Source organism: Acyrthosiphon pisum, chromosome A2 (assembly GCF_005508785.2).
Source record: "Acyrthosiphon pisum isolate AL4f chromosome A2, pea_aphid_22Mar2018_4r6ur, whole genome shotgun sequence".
Classification (NCBI taxonomy): domain Eukaryota; kingdom Metazoa; phylum Arthropoda; class Insecta; order Hemiptera; family Aphididae; genus Acyrthosiphon; species Acyrthosiphon pisum.
Genome location: NC_042495.1, coordinates 55,988,122 through 56,000,058, shown reverse-complemented (window position 1 = coordinate 56,000,058; position 11,937 = coordinate 55,988,122). Strand labels below are relative to the sequence as shown.

The following is an 11,937-nucleotide window of genomic DNA, read 5'->3' as shown; positions in this document are numbered from 1 at the left end:
TATTGTTTTTATATATTTGTCCCGCGCAAAACAGTTTTTGCCATGTCGTACATTTGTAAGACGGAGACAACGTATGCGAGTGTAGCGTCCTCTTAATTGTTAGCACCGGAATAAATACTAATTAGTTCAGTGGTTGTTACCACAGCTGAATGCCGTAGTATTATTATTTTGTAATATCAATTATCAATCATTTATGGAATATGGACCACGAACTACTACATAGGACTGGACACTCCGGGCAGGGGGAGGGTGGGACACCGGTCACAAAGTTGTACGGGTATGTACGTTTGCGACTGTGATGCTATCTAGTGACGTACTAGATTTACTACATTTCGAATTTTACTTTTATAAACATAATATTTATATACATATAGACTTAAGAAATATGAAAAATTTATGAATATGTAATTAAATATGTAATTTATAATTACTTATTATATTACCATGAGAATGAGACAATACTCAAGTATGTCTAATCAAAAGCAAGTTATAAATCACGCAAAAAAAAAAACTTTCCAAATTGGTAGCAACATAGTAACTAGTAATACGCATTCATTTATTTAGAAATAATAGTGAATATAAAAAGTTTGTCGTTGATTTGAATTTTTGTATTTTTGATCGTTTTTCAGTTATCACTAGTGACTAGTCACGACTTATCACATAAAATAATTTACAACAGCACAGTATAAAAAAATGCCACCAGAGAGCAGCTACATAGCGAACGTACGACCACCGTACAACTTTGTAGCCACCTTATTTTATACAGTGTCCAGTCCTATGTAGTAGTTCGTGATATGGACTATGCCACGACTATCATATTAGATATTATAATATACAACATTGTTAATACGACAATACAATACAATTGGACTACGGAAGATACTTATTTGATCACAGATATATAGAATCTATTTAGTCCGTGATATAAATACTAGTATTCTGATACTATGATTGGTATGCATACATAAATTCATTTTGGTAAGACGTATATGAATTTACGTCATGCTTACTATAGTTGAACTTGATAAATATTTTTAAAAAAGTAATAATAATACGGTTAATTGTGGGGGGGGGCTTCAACCCCTTAGCCCTCCCCTGCTGATTATTATAATATAATTGTATAAGAAATTAGAAAAACGATTCTGAGCTAAAATGATCAGTCAGCCTATAATATTACTAGGTATAAGTATATTTTATGATATTATTGTGAATAAAGGAATTTATATTTAACCTATTTACGTGGAACTTTGTTTTACATTTTTAATCCTTAGATATAAAAATTTAACATTTTATACATTATTAACTATACAAAAAAATTATTAAATTTTAAATTTGATAAATTATATCAAAATTCGAACTTTAAATACTTTTCTAATAAATCTAAATTTTGTGGTGTATAGGAAATGAAAATATAAACATTCAATGGAATTTTTATGTATTTACAGTTATTCGTTTTTGAACTACAACAATAGAACAAAATCGCTACATGAGAAATCGAGTGAATATCCAATCTTGTAAAAATATGAACTTCAAATGCACATACAAATTTAATTTGTCTTACTTGTAGATATTTTTTTTGTGATAAAGGTAGACAATCTTATGAGGAATCTTTTATTAAATAATTAAATTTTAGATTTAAATAGAAAATTTTTTATGAATTTCTAACTCAAAAAAATTTGCACATTTTCGTGAATTTTATGTATTTTGTGAATATTTAAACTTTAAATGCTTATAAAAAAAAAATGTGACGATAGATTATTAATTTTTTTCATCTGTCTTTGAAACAATATGCTAGGAGCCTCTTATTAAATTTTCAAGCTTTTTTAACTTACAAATAATATTTTATTGATGTTTGTAGAAAAAAAAACAAAAAAATGGAAATTGAAAATGTCCGTAAACAGCTCAAAATAAGTCAAAAATCAAAATGTTATGATGTATAGAAAATGCTAATATAAACATTCAGTCAAAATGTCATGTACCCATAGTCATTTGTTTTAGAGTTCCACCAAAACCAAAATCGATTTTCTCGAAAACAGATTTTGCGTAAAAATTCCCGTCTTTCCTTAATTTTTCTTTTGTTTTTAACGGCACTTTTGAAAACTACTAGGAAATGAATACTTTTGACTCCCCAAAGCCCAAAATATCAACTAGATTCACTTTCCTATCAGAAAAGATACTGTTGAAGAAAATCTAAGCTTTTTTACTGTCCTAAAAGGTGATGACTAACACAAAAAAAATGTAAAATGTATCATTGTAAAATCAATACATTCATCGCTCTGCCCAGAATCTAAAAGTTGAGGGTAAATCCACATTTTTATGAGAGTCAGAGCTTCTATTCCTGTCTATACTTTATTCAGAATAAGACTACACCAGGTAGCCACGGTAAAAATCGGTTTTAATACGTAAATCTAGTGTTCTCTTATTCTAAATGGACTATAGTTAGAATTTTGATAAAATTCGTAAAAATCACGAAAATTGTAAATTTATAAAAATGTTTCTTTTTATATCCAAGATTTTAAAATGTAATACATTAATTTAATAAGGTACTCTATCTTTATCAAAAATAAAAAAATTTACCGGAAAGTAAAATTTAACTTTTATTGAGTGTTTGAAGTTCAAATATTTACAACATTGGATACTAGATTCTCATGGAGTGGTTTTCTTATTTTGTTGCAATTCAAAAACGAATAACCATGGATACTTGAAATTTACACAATATGTTTATTTTTATTATTTTTTATACATAATACATTTTTCAAAATATTTTGAATCATTTTGAGCTGTTTACGGACATTATTAACTTTTACCTTTTTTTAGTTTCATAACAGGGATAGAAAACGTTTATAATTTTTTCGTTTTTGTTTGTTGATTTAAAAAATATCGTTTTTGTTTAAAGTTTTTTACCGTTTTTGATTAACGTTTTTAAAAACGTTATTTTTCCATATTGTTTTTGATTAACGTTTTTAAAAAAGTTATTTTCCTATTGTTTCCAAATAACGCTTTTGATAATATATATTTTTTTTTTATATTATATTTTTATAACTTATAACCTTTAAGTTATAATAGTAACGCGCAATATAGAAATGCACTTAAAAGTTGAAGATTAAAATTAATTATTATTTATATTAAAATTAGAAAATTCAAAATTTCTGTTTCAAATTAAAGATTAAAAAGTAAAGACAAGCGAAATTTTTTTTTCGTGGTATAAATAATTTTATAATGTATAATACTATAATTTATTTGTTTTAGTTTTTGATTTCGTTATTTAAATTTTTTCGGTTTGTGGGATTTTTTGTCATCGCTTTTCTGTTGTTTTTAGTTTTAGTTTTTTTTTTTCGTTTTGGTTATTGGTTTTTTTTCAGTTTAATAACGTTTTTTAAAAACATTTTCCATCTCTGTTTTTTAATAATTTAAAGTTCAAATTTCATCAAGATTGAATCATAATGAAAACTTCCAAATTGTTTCACAGTTAAAAATGTATAAAATGTTCAATTCTGAAAGCTAAGCATTAAAAATTTAAAGCATGGTTCCACATAAGTAGTTAGTTCATACTGTAACCAAAAAATTTAAAAAATATATTAACACAGTTTTTTTTTTATAGTTAATTGAAGTTTATGTTTGGACAAAATTATATATTTAAACGAAGAAGAACGATTTAAGTTTATATATGTATGGTGTAGATAGACAATGCCGCATCTATATGTTTAATATCTATGTTACCCATTGATTATATCATTGAATAATATGTTGTTTATGTTTGCTGAATATAATTGATATATTTTCACATACATATAAGTATATAACATATGTTTTCATTACATCTTGTTATGACATATGATTATGCAATTTATAAAAATGTTGTGTCCCTTGCACTATTTATGTTATATAGGATATAATTGAATGCAATTGACATACTAATTTGATAATAACTGAATCAAAATTAAAAACCTCAAGAGGATATCAGCATACTATTTTTCACTTTTCACTTTCTAACTCACGCACAACAAAGATAATTTAAAAACTTTTATATTTTAGAATTATTAAAACACACTTTAAAATTGAAATATCAATAAAAATCTATGAAGTGCCTTAGGTAGTATTCTTAAATAAAAGTTCAGATCAACTTAGGTAATTTCTTCACTCGAATATTGAAACAAATATCAAAAAATTGTATCTGCTCTGCAACAATTTGCTACGTGTTACGTGGGTCAGAGAAAAAAATTAATATTGATTTGAAAATAAAATATTGATAAGATTAAACAACTGCCATGTTAATATTGGATTTCTGTACTGTACAAGGGAGCCAACATGAACCATTAAAATGTAATTTTTTTATTTTAGAACTACTAGTAAAAATTATGATAGTTCGACAATTACAATATTAAAATGACATAATTAATGTATATGATAGTATTGAACATACAATAAAATAGGTAAGAATAATAATCAACATTCATATAGACATACCTAAAGAAGCCAATTAAGGTAGAGACAGAAAATTAATTATTAAAATGTAATACCTATAGTGTTTTTTAAATGTTTATTTTAATTTTACTTGAAAATCTGATTACCCATTTAAATTTATGAATATATTTTGAAGGATTATTCATAATTTCTATATAGTATTAAAACATTTATTAATTTTTAAAGTTTAAGGCATGTGGTTAACACAACGTTTTTTAGTAGGAGGATGATGACAGTTGGTTAGATATTCTGTAGAAATTCTTCATACGCTACACTTTACAGGAATAATGTTGAATTTTGAGTAATTAAAATATTGTAAAATAATAGAATAATATTCTTTAACAATCAAGAATAATCAAGTTAATATCATAATTATTGTATAATTGGTTTATTTGGAATAAAACATCAAAAGAATTTGGATTTGTTTGAATTATAATAAATATGGTTGAAATAAATAACACAGACTTGAAATATTAATAAATAATATTTAATTGTAAATTTTAAATATTTCATATTTTATAGAATAAAAATGTATTCTGCACCAATTTTATTCAATAGAAAAGTTGAACAGATATAAGGTTTATGGTTTTATACTTAAAATAACTGTATGAATATTCAGGAAAAGGAAAATAATAACTATTTGTTTAAAGCTGTTAATAATTATTACGGTTGTCTCGTCGTTGTCTGTTCCAATCCTGTCCCCCATGGCCACCGTGTCCTCCATGGCCGCCGTGTCCACCATGTCCATGTCCACCATGGCCGCCGTGCCTACCATGTCCGCCATGTCCACCACCACCTTGTCGCCCAAAGTTTTGTCTGTATTGTCCTTGATTTTGATTACCACCTCTTGGGAAAAAGTTTCCTAAAAGAAAAATTAATTATAAATGTAATAACTTCATACTTTCATAAAATAAATATGTTTTTGTTTGTTTTAATTTACCTTGCTTCATTTCAAAAATCCTTTCATTGGAATCTACAAAGTTATTAACTTTATCGGCCAGTTGCAGAGCAAGTGATTGTAATCTACTAGGTTCACTACGATGCATTACAACTGTTTGGGTGGGATCATCAAGAGAAGCCATTAACTCTTCATTAATAATCATTTTTGATATGATAGAATGAGTGGTGCTTTTTGGGAGTTCAAACATCTCAGACAATGTCTTCATTGAAATAGAGTTATAAACATGAGAATAAGTAAACAGGTATGTGCGTAAAGATTCTTCTTTTATCAAACGTTCTAACATATCTCTGACTCTATCACTTTCATAGAACAATTCCCATACCTATTAACACAATACTTAATTTAATAAATAATAAAAATAAAATGTATACTTTATAAATTTATACCTTAGCATTCATTTTCTCGTTGATTATAAAATTTCGAGAGGCAGACCAATTTCCATTCCTCATTGCTTTACTAGCAGCGACTACATGTTCCCTCATTGATTCTGGAGGACCAACTAAAGACTGACGCTCACTAGAACGTAGTTGTTGGTAAAATGTTTTAGAAATCATACGCCGACGAGCATCAAATTCATGAGCTAGATTATAATTTATTATTTTAATATGCGATCAGGAAATATTTTTATGCAATATTATGTTTATAAGTTTATTCAATAATATCAATTAATAATTCAATTTACCAGCCATGTATGGAATTTCGATAAGCATTGCTGATACCAGGTACACGCATTCTAAGAGTTCTAAATTAATATGCATATGGAAAGGCATTTGTCTTTGTTTTTCCACTTTTTCTTGTTCTTTGCTACGTTCGTGTTGTCTCTTTACATAAATGATATTTTAACATTACAATCAAATGATCAACTATTATTATTAAAAAAAACTATAGTATTTACCTGTGGTAGTAACCCCTGGGCTAATAACTCTTTCACTTTACCAGTCATCATTAGATCAACCAGACAGTTGTGAGCATCTTTAATGTTTCCTTGACGGAATGCACACAAGCCAATATGAGCCATTGTACGATTGTAAAGAATCTGTATTTGATTAATGTAATATAATTTAATAACCTCATTAATGATATATATAAAGATATTAGAGTTGGGATGGTAATCGACTTGATAAAATTCTCTAATTATACTCTTAAAAAACAAGTACTTGACTTAAATCGATTAAAAATTAACACTAAAATTGACTTGACTGTTTTAAGGGAAAAATAAATAGTAAATATCTTTAAAATTTAAAGATAATATTCAATTTTTTTCCATACCAACTAAATTCTTAACACATTCAACGCCAGTGACGCATTTACGTGTGATGGCAACATTTTACCAAAGAGCCATATGGCCAACTAATATACATACCTGAGTGGCAGGATCAGAGTGTTGAATGGTTTCTTGTAAATGAGACATAAGTACCAAATCTCTTGCTTGGAACCAGTTATCGTGTAAGGCATGATGATATACATGACATAAAATTGCCCTAGTTCTCAAACGGTCTGTAGCATCTTTGTCATAAATGTATTTGCATAAGTTTTCCATTATTTGAACATTTGTTTTATGTGATGCAAGAATTTCTCCCTAAAATTAATTATTTATTAAAAATGATTAAATGACTAATCAATATGTAAAATGTCTATATTTGTACCTTCTTTTGCTTTAATACAAGCGGATCAAATTTGTAGTAGAGATGGTCGATTTTACGCATATAAATACGACAGACTTCCGACTCAATATTTTGGTGTTCCAGAAACAATTGAACTTTATCAATGATGTCACAAACACGTTTTTCATCCTTCAATCTATATGTTTTTAGTTAAATTTATAAAATCATAGAAGCTAAAATTAATTTTGATAGTAACACAAAACACTGACCTTTGAACATAATCATTGCTGTGAGGATCACATTCTTTCAAAAGTTTTGTGAATTCTTCATCTAATCGTTCGACAATTGTAAGCACACATCCACGTACCCTAAAAGTTGCCTTGTCTAATATCTCAGCATCTTCTGCTACCGATTCTCCGATAAAGATTGTGTCTTTAACTGGGAGAATCAAGTCCAGAAGTTCAACAATACAATCCAATAATCTAAAATAAATTAATGATATTTTAATATTCAGCAATAAATTAATTAGTTATAAAATTATTAACATACTTGCTCCAAATTTCTGGCTTCATAGCATCAGAAACTTTTGGATTGTAATCAAAAATAGAAGAAATAATTGACATCTTTATTTTCACTCTTAATCCTAGTCCTAAACTATGAGCTTCTGATATCAATAACAATTCATGTAACAGTTCAATTTGTTCTCTTCGATCTGTACGCTTCTTTCCACGGGCGGCAACTACTTCTATTAATTTACGTAAAACAGCCTCTGGAGTAATTTCTACATCTTTTGCAAACATTTTTGGTTTTTCCTAGAGTTGATAACAAAAATAAAAATTAAGCAAAAACAAATTATTAAAAGCAGAACTCGGAACTTTTTCCGAACATGTATTTATATATATTAATAAATATTTATTTTTTAGCTAGGTAAAAATTTGTGTTAATTTTTTATTTTTGGTTAAGTCTTGAAATATTTTTCAAATATTTATTACTAAATATAAAAATTTAAATGTACTAAATAGGTACAGCAATTAATATTAAATCATGTTATTATATATTTATTTGAATTATACATTGAATGATTAGATTGTTTTTACCGGGATGATTAATTGCAAGCAATTCTCGGTATAGAATAATTCAAAATATATACGATGCTCTTAATTTTTTAAATCAATGATTTACTTACATAATATGCATTAATATGTTTAAAATTTTTAAATATGCAAAACCATGTAAGCTTAGTCAAATATACAATATACATTTTTTGTATTTAGATTGTATGTACTATGAAACAAATTGGTATTGAATGAGATTTTTAATATGCAGCCTCCTAAGAAATATTCAAATGCATAAAGTTCCGAGCCTTTATTAAAAGTAATAAAATTTGTTCCAATTAATATTCACTTACATAAACGCTATTTGGCCCTTTGTTTACTGTTTGCCATTCAGAACCACTTCCATCTTCTTCTTCTCGCTTTAGTTTTTTAGGTTTTTCCTTGCGCTCCTTTTTCTTTTCTTTCTTTTCGTCATCATCTTTGTCCGTTGATCTAGTAGTAAAATATTTATGGCATAAAAATGGGAATAATTATGAGCATTTTAGGCTAATCAAAATACCCTTACTTTTTTAAAAACCGTTCTCTTATACTTTGATATTGACCTTCATCTTCACTACTTGAAGAAGAGCTCTCAGAGTCACTACCCCAATCAATAGAATCGTCACTGTCAGAATCTCCACCGGTTTTTGGTACCTAAATTAGAAATAAAAATATAATAAAAATTAGTATCATTAATTGTAAAATAAGTAAAAGAAAATTAAATAAGAAAATCCTAACCTTGGCTATTTTTTCTTCTGTTTTCTTAAAAGACGTAGCTGGAGCTACATCTTTACTATCACTTTCATCAGAATCTTCATCTTCATCTTCTTTTAGATCTTCATCTTGGTCTGGGAGATCCGGATTTTCTCTGAATTTAGCTAAATCACTCTCAAAATCTTTAACATACTTCCTAAATTTTTGTCTAAGGGAAGCCAAACTTTTAGAGTTATTTTTTGATAAATTTTTACGTCCTACTCGATCATCCCAGACATCATTAATAAAATCTTCCATTTCAACTAAGCAGCGAACAAAAAACCGTGGAGCTATTCCATTTTCTTCTTTCAATATGACTGCATTGAATGCTTTAGTGTATGCACGGGTGAGTTCCTCAAAGCCTATAAATAGATTAATGGTATACAAAGATTCTTAATTTTAAGGTTTATATTAACCTACTGGTCAGCAAGCTACTCATATCTTTGATTTTCTTATGATTTCTGATCTGTTTGATTGTCATAGTCAACTCTTCATATCGCTTTTCTTTGAGTGACCGAACAATACGTTTTGTGTCTTCTTCATCATCACTGAACTACAATGAAAGAACAATAGTTGGTAAATTACTAAAAGTTTGTACACACAATTCATTTTTACTTTAGTTATTTTCAGGGTTCATAAAAACCGACCAGGTTGGGTTAAATGGGTTTTAATAATTTTCAAATGAATGTCGATTCCTGACCCTTTTTACTAGGGCAGTTACCAAAACATTAAAGCTTAAAACATATACCTACTGTTTATGTAAAATTAAATATAACTTATTACCTATAAGTTATAACTATTACATTTAAAAAACTTATAATGAAATATAAAAAGTTTTAGTATGCCTACCTACCTATACAAAATTATACAGTTAATTTGCTTATTACTATTCACCAGCAAACATTAAAAAGTGCTTATAAGTTGTTTTATTATTATTACTTAATTTGTATTGCTTATTAGTTTGAGTTTAAAACTTTAAAATTAATTATAATTAAGAAAAGTAAAATTATAATATGTTTTTGCTTACATATTTTTGTTTTTATTGTTACTTAAAAGTAATAAAAATAATATGTAGTTTTATATTCGTTAATTTTTTTTTTCGCTGGGTTTTTTTTACTGGGTTTTATAACTGGACCCAACCCAGTACTTAGAACCCTGGACTTATTTTGTTTAGTCATAAAGTTCTAGTAAATTTAAGTTAAAAATATGTGTAATATAATTTAAGAAAAGTAGGTTATTATTTATTTGTTTATAATATAAAATACTTTAAAGCTTAAACCTTAAAAATTTTAAGAAATATAAAGAAGACGCCTAATACAATTATTAATTTATATAGGTAAAGCAATAAAACAGAAAAAATTTAGGTATTTCAACAAAGCAAAGCTTATATTTAATTAATTTTTTTAATGAAATTGAAGTTTCAAATTTGTTGAAATTATCTATAATTACATAACAATAGCTCCTGTAAATACATTTTTTCTAAAACAAGATGATGTAACAGAAAAAGTAGTTTTAAAAATGCGATTATTCATCTCAAAATCTTGGCATTACACTAAGAAATTCAAATAATGACCATTATTAAGCGCACTAAAAAGATTCAACTTAAAATCTAAAATGTTTCTGTATGAAATTTAAAATTTTCGATATAATAGGTACCTATCTACATAAAAATTAATTTATATTTCTTAATGTTCAAAATTTAAATTATCTATAAATTTAGGATTAGTTTATTATATGGATTATACAAATTTGGAAGTGGTATAAGTACTAGATTTTTTTATATGAAATTTAAAATTAAAATTGTAAATAACCAACTATTAGTATTAACTAAAATTAAGATATTTATATAATCTTTTTTTCAAAAATTAAGTTAACCATACCTAATAACAAGTATTTTGAAAATGGAAAATATTTTATGCTTTCAGGCTTTGATTTAAGTAGTTGTTTTAATATCAAATTTCAACAATACCAATGTATTTTTATTCAAAGAATAATATTTTATGTAAGCAAATGAACCTACATATGAAAATATAATAAAAAGTTTCTAATTAATGCAATGGGCAAAATGTAGATAGGTAGAGTCAACTAATAGTATACATTAATTGTTATCAACTATTAGATATAACATTTAGAAAGAAATATATTTTGTAGTCTAATATGAGTAACCATCGGAGTAGCCACTACAGAAGTTTTCTTGTGATGTACCCAAAACATTTTTGTAACAATTTAAGTAAATATTTATCGGTATTATATTAATTTCGTTTTCAGCATAGTATTAAATATTTATGAAAGTTACTTACTGTGAAATTCGCTGTTGGTTGGCGGATAATCTGTTCTTCCTCGGACGAAGTATCGGACTCGGAATCCGAGCCGGTTGCAAAGAATCTACTCATAATTGATAACTATGGTATTCAATCTAAAAAGCAAATCGCCTCTTTAAGAAATACGGCATAAGTTTTAAATAAACACAAATAAAATGTATACTACCAAGTGTACCAAAAACGTGGAGCCGGAAAAACACGCAGGCGAAATTGCAACTTGCAAGTACAGACGTACAGTGATTAAAATATGGAATGGTGGGGTCTAGTCACTGATGATTCGTAATCCGTGAGCGTGGATGCGGTGCGGTGATGTTGATAAACAATATCACACCACGCCAGGCCGCAGTGTAGCCAATACAAAATAACAGTATGTGAAGGACGGTGTCAAAATTATGTCTAGTTTTTACCGCCATCCCGTATTTTCATAAAAAATTACAAAAATATTAATGATATAAATATTAAATATTATATAATTGTGAACCTAATCTCTCATAATCTAATGTTTATTGGTATAATTAATGTATAATACTGAGTAGGTACTACAATAGCCAATAATACCTATAATTTCTATTTTCTAGATAATAGTTTATATTTTGTATTTAATTTCAGTTTGGGTGAAATTCGGTCCTCATCTGCGGCTTGTGCCTCACACGTCACCTGCAACTAAAATAGATCACTTTCCGTCCATGCCACACAAATACACAATACGCTAATATATATTATTTAACTTTAGACTGAAT

The 11,937-nt window shown here is 27.1% G+C and overlaps 1 protein-coding gene across 3 annotated transcripts; it reads right to left on the bottom strand.

Annotated features, from left to right (window-relative positions):
• Positions 1-4,929: 4,929 nt before the first annotated feature.
• LOC100162322 (eukaryotic translation initiation factor 3 subunit C) lies at positions 4,930-11,495 on the bottom strand. 3 transcript variants are annotated; one of them, XM_001949656.4, is made up of 15 exons: positions 11,364-11,495; positions 11,177-11,292; positions 9,297-9,429; positions 8,862-9,238; positions 8,650-8,777; positions 8,438-8,576; positions 7,579-7,841; positions 7,299-7,511; positions 7,072-7,225; positions 6,789-7,004; positions 6,321-6,461; positions 6,108-6,246; positions 5,812-6,005; positions 5,405-5,747; positions 4,930-5,326 (listed from the first exon to the last, which is right to left on the bottom strand). In XM_001949656.4, the coding sequence occupies exons 2-15, from the start codon at positions 11,267-11,269 to the stop codon at positions 5,118-5,120; spliced, it is 2,742 nt and encodes a 913-aa protein (XP_001949691.2). In that variant the 5' UTR covers positions 11,270-11,292; positions 11,364-11,495; the 3' UTR covers positions 4,930-5,117. The 3 variants fall into 3 exon arrangements, with proteins under 3 accessions (XP_001949691.2, XP_003243930.1, XP_008182184.1); XM_003243882.4 differs by having other exon boundaries at positions 11,177-11,310; positions 11,364-11,491; XM_008183962.3 differs by having other exon boundaries at positions 11,373-11,486.
• Between the last annotated feature and the right edge of the window lie 442 nt (positions 11,496-11,937).

Excerpts from the sequence above, each read along its gene's own strand:
- LOC100162322 (XM_001949656.4), bottom strand. The coding sequence starts at position 11,269 with ATGAGTAGATTCTTTGCAACCGGCTCGGATTCCGAGTCCGATACTTCG. Across the intron at positions 9,430-11,176 it reads AACCAACAGCGAATTTCACA|TTCAGTGATGATGAAGAAGA; the intron begins GTAAGTAACTTT and ends CTTTCATTGTAG. Across the intron at positions 6,247-6,320 it reads CCCAGGGGTTACTACCACAG|AGACAACACGAACGTAGCAA; the intron begins GTAAATACTATA and ends ATTTATGTAAAG.